We start from the raw sequence: 21,447 nt of genomic DNA, 5'->3' as shown, positions 1-21,447 counted from the left end.
CTGAACCCTTCCCTTTTTTCTAAGCACAAAAACCTAAAGCAGAAGCTCTGCAGAAGCTGAAGCAGAAGCAGAAGCAGGAGGCCTAGCTGCTGCCTCCTCCTTGCGGCAAGCGGCATGTTTCCTTTGGAGGATTAAACCAAATGCTACAGAAAAACGATTTCATTCTCTCACTCTCTTCGCCTCTCTTCTTATATATATTTCTATATCTTTGTGCGTCTCTCTTGTTTCCCTGCTTCTCATTTCTTGGTGTGTGAGATTCTTTTTTTATTTTCATTTTTTTTTAATTGTTTTCTTTTTTTTTACTTTGAATTCCTTCAAGGAAATTAGTAAGGATTTTCGTTTTGTGCTGTTGCTACTCGGCTCGGTTTGCCTAGCAGCTTAGCTGTTGTTGCAACAAGCGGCTTAACACGCAACAAGCTGGGGCAGCAGCCCCCGACAGCCACAGGCAGAGCCAGAGCGAGGCACATTTAAATGGCATTAGACAGACAGACAGACAGAGAGAGAGAGAGAGAGAGAGAGAGTCCTGGGAGCGACCACAGGAGTGCTAAGTGCTTAGTAATGCGCTTTACCGCTGAACGCAAAGCTCTCACAGATAAAGCTCCTGCTTTGGCTTAACATTTCTTATTTAAAAGATTGCTCTAGTTTTTACTGTGATGATTTCTGCTGTGGCATTTGCTCTCGAGGAGGAACCGTTCACAGTGGGCCTTATCTAGGGATCTTTTACCCTTTAAATGTTAAGCGATTGTTTGCATGTCGTGTGCATGATGCTCTAAAGATACTTTCTTCAATGGATGTAACGGGAACCATCCAACCATTCACTTGCACAGCGCCTTCTTGGGGATGGCGAACCGTAGAAATAATCTGTTTAGGTCTTGGATAAACATTTTCTTTAGCACTTGGAAGCTGAGCTGAAAGCCTCAAGAGAGTTGGGTCGAAGTTTGATTTTGAGTTGGACAATTCCCATTCCCCCGCCCCACCGTCTGTCTCTCGCCCTCCCTGTCCATCATTGATCGCTCTTCGCACCCTATTTGAACTCGATTCCACGTCCAGGGTCCAGCGTGTGTGCGTGCGGTGTGGCAAGTATATCAATTTTTGTCAGATCAGGAAGGAAGACTCCTCAGGCATCTCGGGGAAGGAGCATCACAAAAGGGTGAGAGCTTAGATGCAGGTAGAGCTACTGTTTTGGCAGAGAGAGAGAGAGACCCTTGGGGTCTCTGGTCTTTGCTTTTTATGTGACAATGATGATAGTTTCGCACTGCCCTGCCCTCCCCTTCCCTGCACCACCCTGCTATGAGGTGAGAGTTCCGTTCAGTTCCTAGGGCTGCTCCTTCCAGTGTTTGCTTACACCACTTGAGCCTTGAGGGAAACGTTGATGAGGGTCAGAGGATGAGGATGAGGAGGATCTTTCGTGGTCTTTTTTCTGGCACTGAGAGCCTTTTTTTTTTACCGCTGCTGCTGCTACTGCTGCTGCATGCCACTGGGTGATATGCCCAATTTATCACAGGAAATTAGCTGCTATTTAGCAGCGTTGTATGTCCAAAAGGAGTTGTTGTTTTTTTTTTGTTTGTTGCTACTGCTGCTGCTGCTGCTGCCACTGCGAGCGAGGGGCAAGCTTCATGTTATTTGGCGTGATAATTTGTGCAATTGTGGATTGGCCAGAAAGACCAATCCTTCCCCCTTTTTTTGCTTGCAGAGACACAGAGTAGAGTAGATTTTTGTGGGCAGCGCAAACGAATTGGTTGCCGCCATTTTTTGTTGCGTCCGTCTCAAGTACTCTGGCAGGGAGGGAGAATGGGAGAATGGGAGTAGGGAGTAAGGAGCAGGGCCTAGTGGTACATATATCCTTGAGTTCTTGTGGGTGGCAAAGCTACAAAGCATCACACAAACAAAACTACACACAAAAATCTACAGTTTACAGTTTACGGTTTACGGTTTACAGTGGCGTGGTGTGTGGGGGGGTACTTGAATGGGTGGGGAAGGGATCTCAGTGATAGTACGAGTAGATGGGTATGGAGAGCAGATAGAGGATGCTCTATGTATCCTTGTGATTTGATAGTTACATACCTTGAGGTGCCAGCACCTTCCAACTGCTGCCGATCCAATGGCGGATCGAAGATCTGTTCGCGATCCTCCTTCGATAGCTCCAAGTCGGCGAATTGATCCAATTCGGATGCCATTTTTGCTGCTTTCGTTTTGTTGTTTATACTTTTTGTTGGCTTAACGAGGGACTTGGATTTGTTTGATCGACTTTCTGGGCTTTGGCTTAGCACGCGTTTATATACGATATACGATATATAAAGTGGTCTTTATAGGAATAATTATGTTGTTTTTTGTGTGTTTGTTTCTTCTCTGCCTAAACGATGTCAAAACCGAAATTTATTTCTTGGGGAGGAGCACTTTAGAATTTCTGAATTTCGGGGCTTGGCTTGCAGGAGGGTTGGTTTGCTTTGCTTTGCTTTGCTTTGCTTTACTTTGATTCGAAAAGAGCTTTAAAAATACCTTTCTTACTCTTACTCTCACTCTTACTCTTCACTTTCTCTTTTTTCTTTACTTTTCGCCGTGTTTTTCATGTGGGTTTGTTTTGTTGTTGGGTGGGAGGAGGATGGAATGATGGAACTTTTTTTGCTCTTTGCTTTTTTCTCTCGCTCAATTACTCGATTCACACATGTCCTGGACGATTACTCTTTTTTTTTTTTATTACGTTGCGTGTTTTGTTGTTGTTGTTTGCTTTTTGTTATTATTGGTCGTAGAAACAAATCTTTTTCTGAGCCCGGAAAAACTTTTGGCTTGGTCAGGGGACTGGCGTTTCTTTGTTTGAAATATATTTGATTTTTTATTTCTTATGTTTTACTTATTGATTTTCTGTTTGAGGTCTTTACACCGTTTCCCGTTTTGTTTTGTGTTCGTTGTTTAATTTGTTGAAAACCGTTTTTGGCTGTTGAATTTTGTTTGAATTTTTGCGTTGTGGTTTTTGTGCGCTCAAATTTAGTTTTCCTTGGGAGAGAGTTCCAAAAAAAAATTGTTTTTTTTTAGGATTTTGTTGTGGCGTGTTTTTGTTGTTGTTGTTTTTATATGTGGTGTCAGTTGAGCCAAAAAGGGAAGAATAATCTGTGAAAGAGAATGGTGTTAAGTGGAAAAGTGTGGTTAGTTTTTGGATGGCCGTAAGCAAAATGTTTGTAGTCTTAAGCTTTAGGCTGCGAGATTTTCCGGGACAGAGAGAGGTAGAGATGAAGAGCGAGAGGGAGAGGGAGAGGGCGCTGAGATAGGAAGGATTCTTTTGGTAAAAGCACAGACACGCAGGCACAGCTTTTTCTTCTGTTTTGCACCCACTAAAACAGCTGGGAGATCGCCGGCCGGCCGGCTTTCTTTTTTTGCTTTCATTGCTGGCGCATACACAAACACACGCACACACACTTACGCACACACTGCTGTTTGCTTTCGTCATCAAGCTACTCGCGAGAGGGAGAGAAGACATCGAGAGAACTGGGCTATGCTTTTGACTATTGGTGGGACGGTGGTGGTGGTGGACCATTAGAAGAGATTTATGCGTGAGAGCGAGAGCTTTTTTTGGCTGCTGCTGCTGGCGCTGTCCCCAAAAGCTGATGACTTTGATCTTGGACTCCCCCCTGCCAACAATCACTCTCCCTCTTTCGCTATATACCGTTTGTGTGTGTGTGTGTGTGTTAAAAAAGTACCACTTCTCGCATATGGTCTAAAAAAAAAAATGTGCCCAAAAATGGGGAAATTTTGCTGCTGCTTTTCTGCTTTTGTTTTGTTTCGTTTCTTTCTGGTGGCTTACATTTAGTTGCTGTTGCTCTTGCTTTTGTTGCTATATTTCTTGTGTTTTAATTTTTGATGTTTTCTTGTCGGCAGTGTCGTGCAGTGGGGCAGGGAGGGGCAGGGGCAGCTGAGCAGAGTAGAGTGGTACTGGTTAGGGGCGGGTGGGGAGGAGAGCGCAGATGATGTCAGAGTGCCGAATTTTTTTTTTGTGTGTTTGCTGTTGCTGCTGCTGTTGGTTTTTTTGTGTGTGTGTGGATTTTGACTTTGATTTTGTGCTTTCGCGCGTTTTGATAGTTTTATTATTTGTGATTGCCAAATTTACAGAATGGAATGTTTTCCACAAACAAAAAAAGGTTCTTCAATATGAATTTACTTATTTTTTGGCATGCGATCTTTTTTGGGGCAGCACCAAAAAATAACACAACAAAAAAAATGGGAAAAACAATATCTAGGGGACATTTTTGTATAGATAGACATACATATTTTTTGTTGCACACCCGCACCACACACACAAGCACGCACAAAGCAAACAAAAGTAAAACCAAAAATATTGCGAAAAAAAACAAGTCAAAGTCAAAAAATATGCCACGAAAAAAAAAGAACAACAGTATGGAGAAGGCCCCCTCTCGCACTTACTACACCCCCGCGCGCGTTCTCTGTGACTCTTTGCTGCTGCTTCTGCTCCTCTCTGGTGGCTCTCTCTCTCTCTCTCTCTCGCTCTCTGTGTGTGTGTTGTGTGAGTTGTTGTTTTTGTTCAAGTTTTTCTCTAATTATTTGGGGACGCAGGCGTAGGCGCACACGAAGAACAGGGGCACGGGACGGGACACAGTAGGGGCCGCCCGTGACTGAATGAATGACGGATCCGTGGCGCGAAACGTGGAAAAACTTGAATACGTTTTTTGTTTCTGATAACAAAACCAACAAATACAAAAAAAAAATGATAGTATGGCTTGTCTTTGCGGTGTGCGGCGGTATTTTCGTGTGTTTTTGGTTTAAACAAATTGTTTTGTTGTATTTGTGAATGGTATATTTTTGGTGATTTTTTGTGTTTGTTTTTTCTGGTGCAGGGGCAGAACGCGGAGCCGCGACGTTACGTTGCTTACAGTTAGGATGGTACTGTGGGATAACAAATATCAACGGAAACGGAACTACTTTTATGAATTCGGTTAAAAGCGCCAACCGCCAAAAATTTAACCAAATTTCTGTTTGTTTCGTTGCCGCGGCCGAGAAAAGATTGAGACAGCAAAAGTCCACTGTGTCTCCTTTTACATTTTTCCACAACCACCGTACGGCCCGTCGCCCGACGCGCCATCGCTGCCGGCGTCGCTGTCGCTTCGGATTTTGAGTGTGATTTTGAGCGCCGCTCGCGCCTTGAGTGTTTGCTATGTTTTCGAGCTGATTGTTATTTTGAAAAGAACAATTACACTCAATGAGGAGCGCTGGTATGAAAGATTCTATACCCTCTGTTTCGTGGTGCAACTTGAACTTGAAAACGACTCCGAGTGAGAGTTGGTAAACAAACATACTATGGGCCTTTAAATGTTAGCAAATGTTGCCAAAAATCATTTTGCTAAATGTTGCCCCATGTCTGCCTAAATGTTGCGGTACAACGTACTCAGATATAGTGGGAGCGCAGCTTTTGAACTTTGAGTGCGATTATGATTCGTATACAACAGCAAGAGCAACACCAGCAGCGTTGCTTGCTCGCTGCCGTTGTTGAATTGGGATTTTGAGTGCGACGCTAATTTCTGAGTTGTTTATTTTGAAGAGAAAAAACGGTAGTTGGTTTTTTTGGTTACAAACTTTTCATACAGTTTATAACGATCAAGTTGTTCAAGGGTAGCAAGAGAAAACGCTGCTGACGTCGCTGCTTGAGTGTGATGACCAATTCGCATGAGAGAAAAAGAGAGCACCAATGCTCAGTTTTGCGTGATGAGCGAGGCCAAATGTCATTCAATTCATATTTCGATACTTTTCTATGATATACAACAAATCTAAATAATATAGTTTCTAATTAAAAGAGACATTAAAATTATATATTAGAATACTGCAACCCTCTCTTTCAACAGAGGAACGAGCAGCGGATTTTGAAGAGCTAATAGTAGGCCGCCATCAAAGAGCAGCAGCAGCAGCGGCAGAGCTGAAAGCAGCACATGCTAACAGAAGCAGCAACGCAAGAAGATAGCAGCGGCAGCAGCAGCAGCAAAAGCAGCAGCAGAGGCAGCGCTGCGACAATTTCACTCGAGCGACATGCCTTTGGGATTCTTCTTTTTTTCGGCAATCGTCGTCGCCGCTGCTGCCCAAATTCCTATGCGCGTAGACAGAGTCGCGACGACGCTCACACAAGCAAACACACTCACACGCATACTCGCGCAGCCGGAGAGCCCCAGAGGCAGCAGCAGCACGAAACGGAAGAGCAGGCAAGAAGACGCACGAAAGCAAATGCGATTGCGGTATGTATTGCCGAAAATTTCAATGAGTGAGCGAGTGAGCTAGTGAGTGAGTGTGAGTGAGTGAGTGGCCAAAAGACGTCGCAGTCGCCGTCGCTGTTGCCCAAAAAATGAAGAGAACCCAGAAACAGACACACACTCACACACACACACACACACACGCACCTACAGGCTGTCGAACGGGGGAACCATTGTGCATGGAGAGAGATGGTGACGACGACGACGACGGCGGCGCTTAAGTTCGAAAAGGAAGAAGGAAGCGGCAAAGGAAGTGGACACAAAAGCTGGTCCTGCTCCTGTTGCCCCTCTGCCGTTTCTTAGAAGGCAGCAACAAAAAAAACCAAAAACCAAAAAACAAAAAAAAATAGCGCAAAAAGCTGCCAAAAATTGAAAAACGCAAACGAAATGCGAGCAGTTGGAAAGGGGAAGGGGTGGACGAATCTGTCCAAAAATGCTTTAAGCTCGTTTCACAGGGAACCTAGTTGCAGGGGATGGTGTGGGGCGGGGGGAGGTGTTTGCGGAGGGGTGGAAGGGGGCTAGTACAATGTCCTTGAGTTTATTTTATTTTGATTATATTTTTTTTCGTTTTGCTGGCAAAAGTTCAAGTCCAAGAGACCGAAGATTAGTCCTGTTATTTTAGGCGCCCACATAAAGAGAAAATTTGAGCGCCATTTCAATGTGTGTATGTGTGTGTGTGTGTGTGTGTGTGTATCCATGTACATTCGTACATATTATGTTCATAAATATGTACATACATATATTATTTGGAAAATTCTATAATCCCATGCGGCCTTTGACATTTTCAAAATTGATTTAATTCATGGAGTTTCTAGGCTGCAGGGTTTTGCTCCCTCTGTTTTTGGCATTGCTTGAACATTTTCGAGTGCTTGAAAATATCTCAAAATAATGTTCATCAAAGACTGGAAATATTATGCGAAGATCCTTCAAGTCTTGTTCCCCACACGCCATATAAATAAATTGATGGAAAATTGTATTAAAATGCATTGAGAAAAACGAACCAATCGAAAGAAAATTCTTTGAATATGGAAATGGAAAATTGAATAGAAAAATCCAACAAAATGTCTAAAGGAAGACCTTCAGTCTATGGGTTTCATTTCCCGTCATTCTGTCAAAGCTTTTCCACTCAATTTCCCCCTCCTTAATGCTGTCGCTCACTCTCCATACCCCGTTTGCACGTTCGCTGCCATTTGCTGTTGCAATTATCCAATTGAAAAGGGATGGCCCGAAGGTCACTTGTTGCATGCAACGCGTTGCAACACTTTCAAAAGGCACAAGGCAAAGGACCAGGCACACTCCCGTCCTCCCTGCCTTCTTCTTCTGGTTGTAAGCCCTGCACGCGTCGCAATCAAAACAAAATCAGAATCAAGAAGAGGCAGCGGCAGAGCCAGCAGCAGCAGCAGCGGTTGAGGTTGTGGCAGCAGGGAGGAGGATCCGGAGGTAAGAAAAGGAAAGGGTCCAAAAGGGGTGTGTGTGTGTGTGTGCGTGTGTGTGGCTGTGGCAACTGCAGCAATTGCAGTTGTTGAAGGTGACATTAATTGACGTTTAATAGGCATCATCTCAGACCGTCGAAAGGGTGCCCCTGCCTCTGCCTCTGCCATGCCATGCGTTTTCGTGCCGCCCAAAAGGGTTGGCGGGCGGATAGTGCATGCCCCGAACTGAACCGAACCAAACCGAACAGAGCCGAACCGTACCGTGCCGAAACCCCTTGCCTGACAAGCCAATTAGCGGCTTGAAAAGCTTCCTTGTTGCTGCCACACAACCAACAAAAAGCTGCAACAAAAGTGCATCGTCAAGAGGGTTCAACCACCACAGGGGTGGCTATGGGCCAAGGGCTATGGCAATGGCTCTGACTCGTCACGTTCCAATGTTGCAACACACATCCTCCCACCAACAAAGGGGGTTGCACCGCCCTGCCTTGCCCTGCCCTTCCCAGCCCTGGCTGTTGTGTGGCCCGTCAGTGCGTCGTTGGTGGGCGTGGGCAGGCGTCCGTCCGTCCGTCCACCTTCTCCAGCCTGACCATCCTGACCACCCCTATTTGTGTGGCATCATCGGCGAATAACCGAAGGTTGACTGTCGTTCGACCCGATACGACCCCCACGCAGCCAGCCTGTTGCACTCTTTGTTGCATGCGGCACAAAATGGCGCGCGCGCAGCAAACTGCAGCAGTAGAGGCCTGCCCAGAGTGGCAGCAACCCCGCAAAAGTATGCAATAGCAGGCCTATACCACCCACCCCACCCACCCAACAGCCCACGTGGCAGAGCGAAAGAGAACTCTGCCCGGGAGTCCTGCGAATGGCAATGTCGAGAGCTATGTGCATATTTCCGTGTCCGTCCGTCTGTCTGTCCGTTTGTCCGTTTGCTCTTATGTCCGCCTGTCTCTGTCTCTGGCTGTCCGCCCTCTGCGAATGGCTCTCTGCATGGGTGGTTGGGCGGTTGTGGCTGGCCGCTGTCGGCTCAGTGGTGGATTGCAATTTGACGAATGCAATGGCGAATGCAGATAGACGGGCAATTGATGGATGGAAAGTTGATGGAAGGGAAATGCCTTGAAAAATTGATGCAAATGGAAATAGAATGTAAATATTGTTGCTGCCTTGGTCTGTCCAGCTGCCAGGACTTGGAGGGTTCTAGTCTGTTCCATATGGCAAGCAAATGATGAAAGCTAAAAGCTGAATGCGAGTTTTCTCACATTTCTAGAGCGCATTTTCCCATCACAGCTACAAAATCGAGAAGCACTTTTTAGCTGCCTTATGGAAAGCTTTTTATCTTGCAATCTTGCAAGATCAAGAGATTCTGAGTACTTGGATAATAAAAACAAATCTTTCAATATCATCTATCGAAAGATGAAAAGATGGATCTGCAAGGGTATATGCAAAAAATGATCTGAAAGCAGGAAGGCGGCACGGCAAGGCCTGGCAAGGCACAGACAAATGTGACACCGTTCTAGGGTTAATCTTCGGCGTATCCTGACGCCAGCTCGCTATCGCACACACAAACACACACACAGACACGCAGGCAAGAAAAAAAAACACACAGAACACAGGACATTAAACAATTGAACGCGAAATGATTTCGGCGGGGGGAATGGCAACGAGTGGCTACAGGACACACCAACCATTATATAATAGATGAAGCGTGCAACAACGCCACAGACTGTGTGTGAGAGTGAGAGAGAGACAGACAGGGAGAGCGAGCGAGAGAGAGAGAGAGAGATCGCAGCCAGCTGCCTACCTAAGCTTTTTCTTAGAGCCAAGCCAAAGGCTTTCAAGGACAGGGCCACAAATCATCTCTAATCTAAAGTACAGTACTGTCCGTTAGGGGATGAGATGAGAGATGAGAGATGAGATGGCGGTAAGTAGATAAAGTAAACGAGAGAATATCTATCGTTGGGGGTTGGGGGTTGGGGATTGTGGGTAGGAAATCAAGGAATTTCTTATAGGTTTTACGCATCTAATTCTGTCCCCTGGGTGCCGGTGACGGTGACGGGGTTTGGGGCTGTTGAACTTTAAAATTGATTTAATTTTTCGCATCTTCCACGCGCATTTTAGCCCCACTCGAGAATGCATTAAATTTAGAAGAAACGAAACGAGATGAGATGAGACGAGTCAGATTAGAATGAGGAAGGAAGACGAAAGAAGCAGCAAGAGCAGCGGCAGCAAAGAGAGAGGCAGACACTTCATTCATGCCACGCGCGTCTCGTGCTGTCGACATTTAAAATAGACACGGTTGGAGGTATCCACCCAGCGGCACGCCACATCCAAGCGCAACCACAGTGGAGCCACCATTGAGACACCCAGAACTCTATCTCCCTGGTGGCGCTCCATTGTTGCTGTGTCCACACTGTAGACAGCAGCTACAACAATGTTGCAACTATTTGTGGATGGGGTACAAATCTTCCATGAAAATTATGAACGAGAAAGGACAGATGGCTCTGCCTAGGGCCACCTACGAATACTCGTGGCACAGAAATGTGGTTACAAAATTGGAGTAGCAGTAGAAACAGAACAAGTTGCAGAAATAATTGAGAAGTTTAGCAGCCAAAGATCTCACAGAGACTCTTGGGCCACATCCTTTTTGGTGTGTGGAAAACTCAACTGCGTTGTAAATATTGTAAGCAGATGCTTGCTGGATCGTTCAAGCTAATTTCTGATTATGGTTTTTGGAATATACTCACAAATCGAATTCGTTTAGGGTAAACTGATCATTCATTGGATCATCGATTTCAATTGATTGATTCATAGAGACTGAAGCTGATTGGAGTCTCCTTTCTTCTTAGCTAACTGCAGGGTTGTGGCTAGAGGGTTTTTTTTTCTTGTTTCTTGTGGGATTTTGGTTGGCTCTTGCTTGTGCTTCTAAGACATTCCACAATTCCACAATTAAATGTGCGTCTATTCCATCCACGTTCAATTTTGATGCGGCTAGGCCCTGGCTATGGATCTCCACTATATTTGCTATAGTTTCGCTGTGTGTGTGTGTGTGTTTTGGGTGGTTGTGAGAGAGTGTGACTTTTGTTTTTTGAATAATTTCGGCAAAAAGTGAGAAAAATTTTAAACTGAATTGAAAGGAACTAAAAATTTGTAACATGAATCTGACAGAAGTGTAAATGGCAACAGCTCTAAGTTTTTCCGATTGTATTTGGTTTTGGGGGGGGGTAGGCATGTTCAGGGTTGCATGCCCCATGGGCTGCGTGGGTGGCTGGCACTTGTATTTTCTTACGATGCAGGAAGAAAGTTCAGGGAACACGTAGAAAAGTTTCTGTGTGTGTTTTGCTTTCATTCAATTGAATTGGATTGGATTGGATTCCTTTTGCTTTTGCTTTTCGTTTTCGTTTTCCTTTTCGCTTTCTATTTTCCTTTCTATGGTTTATTGATTTTTGCTTAGGTGACAACTCTGGCTTTTGGGGTGGCTATGTGCGTGTGCGGTGGCGGTGGCGGTGCGAGCGAGATGCCAGCAGCTGGAAGTGCGTGGAGTGCGTGTACGAAACAAGAAAAGAAAAGGAGAGCTGAAAAACGCCGTCTCTTCCTCTTCCTCTCTCTATCTCGCTTTTGCTATGCTGCTCTTCCGACTCTCTCTCTCCGCTCTGTTCTGCACTCTCCACTCCACTCTCCACTCCACTCCACTCTCCTCTCTCTCTTTCTTTTGTAAGCTGCTTACAATATTGTGCGGTATGGTGTGGTATGGCTGTGGTGGGGCTGGGGGGGTTTAGATTTTTGGGAATATTTTTCTTTGCGGAATAAAATTCCTTTTCTTGTTTTTTTTGTATATTTCTTGGCCTCACTTTGTATTTTCACTTGCAATTTTTCTTATATTTTTGTTGGTTGGTATTTTTGTCACTAGCATTCAGCCGGAGGCGGTTGCATCAACATAAAAAAAACGACGATAACCGACGGCGTCCGATTTTCCGTTATATCGTTGGCCGTTGGCCGTTGGGTGGTGGGCGGTGGTGTTGGGGCGGAAGCTGTGGTTAGACCTGAACCGTAAGCTGAACCTGAACCTGGACCCTGGAGCTGTGACTGTAACTGTGACTGTGACTGTGGCTGGTACTGTGGCTGAGAGTCGAGTTGAGAGTCGAACGAACGAACTAATGCGACGGCGACGACGAGTGAACTGGCAGCCCGGGCACTGGCGACGACCCTCGGATGTCTGTGGCTCGATGGAAATGCGAGGAAAACTCAGCGTCAGCAGAGCCAGCGGCAGAGCAGCAGCGTCGCATTTTCCCAACACACACACACACACACACACACAGAAAGAGAAACAGAAACCCACACAGAGAACAGAGTAGTGAAAGTTAAGTAAAGACCTCGGAAACCAAAATGGCTGACCATCCCATCTGTGCGGCGTCTGTAATCCGCCAGTTTATCCGTTACACAGCAGGCAGCAGCTCACAGCAGCAGCAGCACACAGCAGCAGCAGCTTGTTTACAGCACAGTCACCCACAATTGTGCGCAGCCACATCAAAAACTTCTAAAAGTATGCAAGCAGATCATGAATTATTATGTAAATGAAACTATTTTTATTTTCTGTGCAATTTTATTAATTTAATTTCGAAGAAATTCATTGACTAGAATTAAATTGTATGAGTTGTACTTCCTCTGATATGCACCTAGCGCATGCAGAGTATCCCAATAAGAGGACAAGTTACAATTCATTTCCGATGCGATTTGTGTATCTTTTTTTCCATCAGATTGTTTGCCTGCAGTTTTTCAAAGTGAATATGCACATACAAAGTAAAGACTAAGTAAATTCCTTTCAATCATTGACAAACTGACTGGAACGGACTGATCTCTTTACACTGCCTGGCAGCTGGCTGCCTCTGCTGCCGGTCTTTTGGCCTGCACTGTGTCGATCCAGAACCGAAGCCGGTGTTAAGGTTAAGCAATGCTCTCTGGACAGCTAGGCGAAAAGTGGAAATGCGTAAAAGAGCCGGGATGGATAAACCGTTTGTATATTTTCCATCTGATTGGTTTGGTTTTGGTCTCCAGTTAAGCGGCGAAGTCGCTGCTGTCGTTGGCGTTGGCGTTGCCGTCGACCTATGACGCTGCTGCGCTGTCGCGCTGCTCGACGTCTCACGAGGGTGAGTGTGAAAAGCGAAATTTTCATTGTCACAGAACGAGCACAACACACACGGTGTGGTCGGAGAGGCACAGGCGGGAAAACTCATGGAAAAACTCCAAAAACAGGGGTGGCAAGAGCACCAACAGACGCTCGCTCTCTCTTTCTCTCTGTTCCCCCCTCTTCCAAGCACTCGTTCCTTCTGCCGCTCTTTCTGGCTATTTGTCTGTCGGTCTGTCTGTCTCTCTGGGTTTTCACTCCGTCCGTCTGTCCGTCTGTTTTCCCTGTTGGTTCGTGTAAATGTCGGAAAATTCTGCTTGTCGGCACAGCTGCTCTCAGCTCTGCGATGAAAATCTACTCAGGAATTGGACATGAAGAAGGAAACTGAGAGAGAGGAAGGAAGCGGCTAAGGACGAGAAAAATATAACAAGAAGAAGCGCAGCAAGAGAGAGAGAGAGAGAGCGAGAGAAATTACAACTTTGTACCAAAAATGAGAGAAAGCAAAACAAATAAATGTACAAGTGTACCCACACACACACACACACAAAGTTGTACCCAAAGTTGAAGCCAAGATCACAATTATATTTCTCATCAGGAAAGAAGTGTCTGTCAAAGGTCAAAGGTGAATCTGAATTCTGTGGAAATTTGTGCTGCTTAATTCCATATTTAGACAGTAAGGGGGAAGTTTGCTGGAAATCGAAAGGTCAGAACACAAAGTGCTGTGGCGCCCAATAAATAAATACTAAAAATTTAGTAGCTAAATCTATTTTAAATACTGCAAAGAAATACTGTTACCACTTTTGGTATGCTCCAAAGAAAGAGTAGGGAAAGGAATCATCATAGTTGCAGATCAACAAGCAATGAAAAAGAAGGAGAGGCAGGAGCAGGATAGGCAGAAGCGAGACAGGAGACAGAACGAGCGTCGGTAGCTGGCAGTGGAAGAACAGGCGAAAAAGGGGACAAAGGAAGACTCTGGTGGAAGTACGAGGAAAGTGCTGAAAGAGCACTACCGAATACTGTGTGTGATCTGACTTGATCCTTTGCTCACCACCTTCCCACCTCTCTCTCTCATACTCTTTATCATTTCCTCTTTCCTTTGACCTTGCTTCCTACGCGCCCGCTATGTTTGGCCTCTTCTTCCTCTTTGGCTAGCCGCTTCCTCGTCTACCCCTTCGCCCAGCTACTGCGACCTTCCTCTCCCTCTTCCACTTCCCGTTTCCACTGCTTCATCTTTCACTTACACTTCCATTTCCACTGCGACCTTCCTCCTCATCCTGTTCGGCTGTAGAAGAGCTAAATCCGATGCGCACCCCTAACAGCCGCAGAAATTCACAAATTTCCGACTGTTACCAACCCACACACAGATGCAGGAACACACACACACACACACACATAAGCGAATTATATTCTATCCCGTTTTCGAATTTCATGAAACTCTCAACTGTTTTTCAACCCCAAAAAACGGGACAAGGACAAGGTCGAGGATACGCCACGTGTGTGTGTGTGTGTGTGATTGTGGTGCGTGTGCGTGCGAGTATGCGTGTGGCAGGAATACATACATACATACAATGTACTTACAGCCGGCCCTCGCACTGGACTGGGCCGTATGTAGCTCTAGCCAAGGCCTCTGGCTCTGGCTCTACCCTCCCAGATGCAGACGCGCTGTAATGTGTCGGTGGGGAGGGAGGGATGGATGGTATAAGCCACCCACCCCCAAGGACGAAACTGCGACGCACTTTTTGATATCGGGTTGCGATTTCGATTTGGGATAACGGTGAGCATTCCATTCCATTTTATTCCATTCCATTCCGTCGCGTTGCGTTGCGTTCCTGCGACTCCGACTGCAGAGGCAACGCGAAACGTTTTTCACCGACGGCAACACCCACGAGAATGCTTAGCACGGATTCTGATTCTGAAGAGCGTAGAAGATGAAGCGAACAACAACATCGCAGACATTCATGCAACATTCCCTTTTGGGACATGAACGGGACATTTTTTGTGGCATATTCCATTTTTACTCGTGCTGCTTCAGGCTCCAGACTTTTTGCAAGTCTTCTACGAACACTTTTCATCCATTTATCGTCAGAGCCTACTCCATATCTCCTCGTTCCCTGCTCTTGTCGCTGCTCTTATGTGACAGCAAAAGCGTCGGTGGTAAAGTTATCGTGTGTGTGCTGGCAGCAAGCGACGAGTATCCCGTTTGTCATGCCGCCACTGCTGCGGATCGAAAATGTTTGTATGTGGAAGCCACCCCGCTCTCCCTGCCCTTACTCTCTCTACGCTCTACTCTTTTTTTTTGTGCCGCCCCCCGCCCTGGGTTTATTTATTTATTTTTTTTATTATTATTATTTCATTAGATTGCAACCCTCGTGTGTGTCAACCCCTCGTTCATACCATACCCCCTGCCCATTGTCCTCTCTGCTGCTGTTGTCCCGTGCCGGAATACACGGGTTGGCTTGGGTTGGCATGGGATGAGCTGAGAAGTGCGTAAATATATCTCGACCCTCGAAGCTGGGAGTCCTTGCTGCTGCGTTGCTGCTGCAGGAGCTGACGTCATCGATCTGGTAAGAGAAGCTGTACAAGCGGATGAAAGCAAGAAGGAATCAGGTATGAGAGGCTGCACCTACATACAAGTATTTATTTGATTCAGTTTTCTTTCGTCGTATTCCTTCTTTGGCTGCTTTCAGTTCCTATTGGCGCTCGTGGTATAATTTCTGCCGTCAGTCTAACTGTTCCTCTTCTTCGTCTTCTGCTGCTCCTTGCTTTCTTGCTTCCTTCCTCTTATTGTTCCATTTTGCTTTGCCCTCATCTGCTAGTGCGATGACCTCAATGCGTTTTTAATAAGTTCTGCTTCTGCTTCTGCCGCTGACACTCGGACACTCAGGCACTCGGTTCGGTTCGGTTCGGCAAACGGACACTCGGACACTCGAACACTCGGACTCGGCTGATTGGATGATGGCTATCTCACGGCAGGGCCCTTGCTCCACTTCGCTTTCCTTTCTCTCTCGCTCTCTCTCTCTCTCGTTGCAGAAGAAAGCGCGTGTGGCATGCAACATGCATCCTGCGCGGCCGCGATCCTGCCTGCAAACACCCGACAGGACAGCGAAAGTGCCTGCCAATCGCACTCTCCCTTGGGGCCAGGCATCGGTTCATAGCCCCGTGCCGTGCCCGTACAAGACTGGACTGCATCGGCAATCGGGCATCGGCGATCGGCGATCCTTGATCTCCTTCAGGTGCACCTGCTGCTGTTGCTGCTGCTGGTGTTTGGCCCGTGTTTGTTGGTTTTTCGCTTTTCTGGCAGCTCCCCTCAAAAGGATATTAACATTCTAGCCAGAGCTGTGCCAATGCACAAAATAAAGCACATTTCTCTTGGCGGAGGTCAAAACCATCTAAAAATGTGCCAGAAAATTGAATCCAAACTCTGCCAAAAGCTTTTTGTTTGTTTTTTGTAACTTTTATTAACTGAAGACCGTGCTAAGTTTGTGCTTTACATGTAATTAAATGTGCTTAAAAACACACACAAAAAAGTATGCCTAAATAATTTTGGGGAAAAGACAACCAAAACTCAGATGCATGCTAAGAAGGGTTCCAGCAGCTCCAGCAGTTCCACGCTGATATTGAAGTTTCAGTTGGATTTTAGTTGGAGCTGCCAAAGGGTATTCAAAGTTTCGTTTCTCGCATTCGCGCACTCGCCTGTTCCCCACCACATTCGTTTCTTGATTAACGGTGAACAGTGAACGGTGAACGGTTAACGGGAATGCAGTTGAGGGAGTGACTCAGACAGTGGGAAGGGCAGATGCAGAGGCAGAAATTCGGGCAGCGGCAGAGGCAGCGGCAGAGACTCAGGCATAGACTCAGGCAGCGGGCAGAGGCTGAGCTTTTGCAATAGATGCTGCTGCTGCTGCCTGATCTTTTGCCCGTCCTCTGTCCATGCTGTACCGTTTCATGTCAAACTGCACACACACACCCCCCCGTTGCCCGTTGCCCATGCCCATGCCCATGGCCTGTGCCATTCGATACTCGTAATCTTGACTCTTCTCATAATTATCATATCAACAACGAACAGGGGGGAATGAAGGATAAAGGAGTGCATTTCGCCAAGGTGGTAGGTGCCTGCCGTGCCACAAGAGCCAAAGCAAGGTGACGGGAAAGCGGGAACGAGGTAAATGCAGGACCAAGTCGCGTGCCCTTTTTGCCAGTCAGCCCCTCGCTGTCTGTCTGTCTGTCTGTCTGTCTGTTGCATCGTTGCAGCCTCCTCCTTCTCCTTCTCTTTGCGCTGCTTGTGCAGCAGAGAGCGAGAGAGAGAGCAACGCGTGTGCCACATGGCTTCTGCCCCGTGCTCCGTGCCCCGTGCCACTACCCTTGTGGCAGTGTGCAGTGCAGGATCTTGTGCAATCTGATCTGCCTGCTGCGCGTTGTCGCTTTGCATATTGCGGTGCGGTGCGGTGCCAAGTTGCAGGTTGCAGATTGCAAGGCTGAACGGGAAAGGACGGGACGGGATGGGATGGGATGGGATGGGACAGGACGGTGCCCGTTTACCAGCTCGTCCCAAGTGTCTTAATCAGCGCTTAATGAGTTGTGATTGCGTAATCGGAGTGGAGAGTGGAGAGTGGAGAGTAGTCCCAAAGGCACACGGTTGGGGCAGCTGTTGGCAGCTTACCTGCCGGAGGCTGCTGTGCCTCAAATATAGCAATTATGAGGAGTTGCCGCACATAGAGGAAGGTGTGGCCCCGATAATGTTGTCAGCTCAATTACAAGCAATATATTGCCACTCCCCACTGCCCCAGCCCGCATTCGAAAACGGGAAACTGCAAATTGCAGTGCAAATGAAAACATAAAATTTCAATATTACAGTAAGAAAACAAACAATGGATAAGGGCCACGAATTGAGGGCCAGTGGCAGCAAGGAGGAGTCCCAGCTAACAAAAAAGAACCAAAGGAAAAGCAACTGGCAGGCTGGACAGCCCAAATGGGGATCATCTCTCAAGATGGCTTGTTAATGCTTACAAAATTACAGCCAAAAAAGAATGAAAGAGGAGAGGAGAAGGAACTTTTATTTACCAAAAGAAAGCCCCAGCTATTCCATGAACATATCGAAGAGTAACGCAACTTTAAAGCGAAAAGTGACAAAAAATCAAAGAGTAACGGCTCGGAACGGCAGGAAAAGAGGAATCGACTGAAACAATGGAAAGAAACTGGCTTAAAGGTGGCAAACGGAAGCTTCCTTCGGCAAACGGAATGCTGTAGCAGAGCAGAGGAACATGGGATATAGTAGAAGAGATAAGCCACAAAGCTGATTCCTGCCCAGTGCCCAGATCCCTTGCAGTCTCTTGCACTATTGGCGAATGCTGCCGGGGGGGAATCAGCACCTCGTGCCAAAAACCGGTCAGTCATCGGACCCTTTTTTGGGGTGTCATCCATCGGCAGATTGCAGTTGCTGCAGCCTTGTTATGCAGCCTCAATAAAAAGGTTATTTTCATATTAAAAAAAACAATCAGCAAAACACTGAAAATTGAAATGAGACTCGGGCAGGGATATTGGCGCGTGATCAAGGGAGCAGCCAAGGGACGGACCATCTGCAGGCCACCCAGGACTATGCGGCGGCTTCGGCTTCGGGTACGGGTGCTGGTCCGCGTGCTCATTAACGCCGCGAATTAACGGGCATTTAGCCAGAAAACAAAAGGCGAACAAAAGTGTCCCTGGCAGCGAGGAACACCAACGAAGGAGGAAGCAGGCAATGCCTGGGTGGGGCATGGGGCAGGGCAGCTGAGCACCAAAGGATCGTTGCATGTCTGGCGGCCATAAAAAAATGCATATTTAAACTGCATAACAATGAGAAAGCGGCACGCGAAAACATTTACAGCCGAGCACTAGGATCGGAGCGGATCGGAGCGGATCAAGGGATCGCGGATATGCACCCACATAATGTAGGAGCAGGAGTAGGAGTCTATGTCCGCGAGTTGCTCAAGTGAAACACCACAAAAAAAGAAATGCAGCAGCAAAAAATTAAGCTGGAATTTTGAGTGGCACGCGCCGGTGACCGTTGCCCGCTGCCCGATCCACGAGCCACGAAACTCCTTCACTCCTGCACTGCTTATCCTTAACTTTCGTTGGCTCTTCTGCTGTCCGGCTGTCCTGCTGTCCGTCTGTCGCTCTCCCTGTCCTGTGCTGTCCTGTACCGTCCTGTACCGTCCTGCTCCTTGTGCTCCTTCTGGGGACAGGTGCAAAAACTCTTTTCTTTGCCTTTGCCTTTCAGCTTTTGTCCGTCCCCCGAGAGAGTATCCTTAAGCACACACAGACACACAGACAGACAGACAGACTGCAGTACTCCACCCCTGATCGTGGCTGCCCTTGTGTGTGTGTGTGTGTGCCCGTCTCTGCATTAATTCGCTTCTTTATTTTTTTCGGTAATTGCCGAAAAGGTTCCGAATGAACGAGCGAATCCTCGTGGCTCATATGTACACCCTAATGCCATGTCCCTCGGGTCCCGTATAGGGACATACTCGTACACATCCCATGTGTCTGTCTGGGCTCTTCGTGCTCTGATCCAGTGTCAGCCGGATTATCAGCGACCAGCCCATCCAATGCTATCCCCCGTACTGTACTGCTCCTTGCTGTCCTGTCCCGTTCTGTTCTGTTCTGGCTGATCCTTTGCGCTTGATTACGATTTGGTCGGGGCACTTTTCATTTCGCAAAAAGTCATTTCTGCAGCCGTGCGATCATTGACTTGTGTCAGGCAATGCCACAGGGACACACACAGACACATAAGGACACAGAAGCATGTCCTGTGCCTTTGATTTTTAGTTTGAAAACTAGCTTGAAGGAAAATTACATTCCAGTTAGGACATCTGTCGGGTGACACGTTTTTTGGGCGCCATTCGAGATGCCGCCAAAGCAGATGTCGGTCATCTCCCGGCCTCGGGCTGGTCCAGCCAGTTCTTCTTCCCGCCTTGATTTTGGCTAATTTTGAATAACAAAAGGGCCAAAAATAGGAGTGTAGCCTGATATTTTCATTTCCATTTCCATAGCCATTGTGCGGCCCACTTGGGAGGCTGTGCGTCCGCCAATTCTCACGCTGACCAGTCCAGTCCGAAGCCTGTCCGTGTCCAGTCCGAACCCTGTCCTGCCCTCGAACGGACAGCTGTCCAGCGCTGCTGCCCATTAAAGCTGCGAAACTAGAAAAAGCTTTTTGTTATTCGTTTCCTTTTGTTTAGCCCACAATGGCCCGCCATGATCATAGTCCTTTGGACACCTTGGACACTTGGGTGCTGGTTGCGACAATAGAGCAGCGTCGGACCGGACCAACCCGGACCGGGCTGGACCGGACTGGGCCACAACGGACCCTTTCCAACTGGTTCGCAGCAAGGACTCTTTAAGTCTATTCTGTTTTTTGGAAAAGATTTGGGAAGGGAAAGAGGTTCCCACAGTGGCCAATTCCCATCGGAAAGCCAAAAGCTGTGCGGGTCTGCCGATCGTTTGTACACAGACAAGAGATCTAACAGATTATAGCAGGAATATAGCAGCTAGTTAAGGCAGTTAAGGAGGCAGCAATATAGGTACAGTTGGCCAAGTTTTGCTTTGTTCAGTTGTTAACTGAGCAGCTTTCGAAAAGAAGGATAAATGATAAAGATAAAGCCAGTCTAGACATAGACAAACACACGAATATCACATTTTAAATTCGAGACCATGCGAAAAGTTCATGGCATAATTTTGGGCGTGCGTGATTAATGAATTCATTTATTAATTTTTACCATGAATCATAGTAATAAATCTCTGAAATTCGGAAAAATATTCAAAGCTAGCTTACAAGTGGGTGGGATTTTTTTGTACCAAAGTGCAGCCTACAAAGCAGCAAAGTGCTCACCAAGCATTGAATTTGAATTAGGCGCCCAGGCCATTCGACAGTCTGGCAACCGCACTCCACATGGGGTATTTTACGCTTTTCTGTTGAAATATGTCATGTCGATACTTTTAGCAAGGAAAGAGGTGCTACTATTATTTATTATTTTTATTATATGTATGCAGTTTGTTCTCCTGCTTAAATTGAGCGGTGCAAAGTTTGTTTTTCTTTCCATTGGTATATTTTGAAAATAAGAAGGTATAATTCGGTATATTTCTAAGGGTGAGTCCGCGGTCACACTGATCAGCTGTTTCTTGCACAACACTTGCGGCGTTTTGCCCGTTTTTCCCCAAAAAAAGAAAACATAAAAATAGTGACACAAAATGCGCCTCACCAATGTCCTGTTCAAGAAGGTGAAGAGCAAGTAAGTACATTCAGCTGAGAGCCATGGATAATTGGGTAATTTGTGTTGTGTTCCGCCCGCAGACGGATCATGGTCGTGCTGGAGAGCGTGGTCAGCGGACATCAGTACAATGCGTTCCGCGAACGCCTGGCCGAGAAGATCGAGATGATACGCTTCGATCCATACAGTGAGTACAGTGATATATGCACCGCTATACACACTCCAATCGATGCTTTTCTTCCCACAGTTCAACAGGAGAGCCTCTACCGCGAGCGCAAGAAAATTCGCAGCGCCTGAACAGGCTGGATACAGCTCCATAATCTACAGAATAAATAAATGTTACGCTACACAAACACACACACACAAGCGAATGTTGCATTACTTGGAGTATACATATATTTTTA

At 46.7% G+C, this 21,447-nt stretch overlaps 2 protein-coding genes across 4 annotated transcripts in view; one reads left to right on the top strand and one right to left on the bottom strand.

Moving 5' to 3' along the window:
* LOC117891633 (insulin-like growth factor 2 mRNA-binding protein 1) overlaps positions 1-10,472 on the bottom strand; it is a 29,294-nt gene extending 18,822 nt beyond the window's left edge. The window contains exon 1 of one of the 3 annotated variants that reach the window (XM_034797220.1): positions 10,423-10,472. In XM_034797220.1, the coding sequence (XP_034653111.1) occupies positions 10,423-10,457 (35 nt within the window). In that variant the 5' untranslated portion in view covers positions 10,458-10,472. Of the gene's footprint in view, positions 1-2,064; positions 2,301-10,422 lie in introns of those variants that run through there. The other 2 variants (XM_034797196.1, XM_034797212.1) reach the window with 2 other exon arrangements.
* On the top strand, positions 1,445-21,400 carry LOC117891747 (39S ribosomal protein L33, mitochondrial). Its single transcript, XM_034797357.1, has 4 exons — positions 1,445-1,461; positions 20,984-21,064; positions 21,127-21,230; positions 21,291-21,400. Exons 2-4 carry the CDS (start codon positions 21,024-21,026, stop codon positions 21,338-21,340), a joined length of 195 nt encoding a protein of 64 aa, XP_034653248.1. The 5' UTR covers positions 1,445-1,461; positions 20,984-21,023; the 3' UTR covers positions 21,341-21,400.
* Positions 21,401-21,447: the final 47 nt, after the last annotated feature.

The sequence above is a fragment of the Drosophila subobscura genome, chromosome A, assembly GCF_008121235.1.
Source record: "Drosophila subobscura isolate 14011-0131.10 chromosome A, UCBerk_Dsub_1.0, whole genome shotgun sequence".
Lineage (NCBI taxonomy): Eukaryota > Metazoa > Arthropoda > Insecta > Diptera > Drosophilidae > Drosophila > Drosophila subobscura.
Note: the sequence above shows the minus strand (reverse complement) of the source record. Positions and strands in the feature narration are given on the sequence as shown.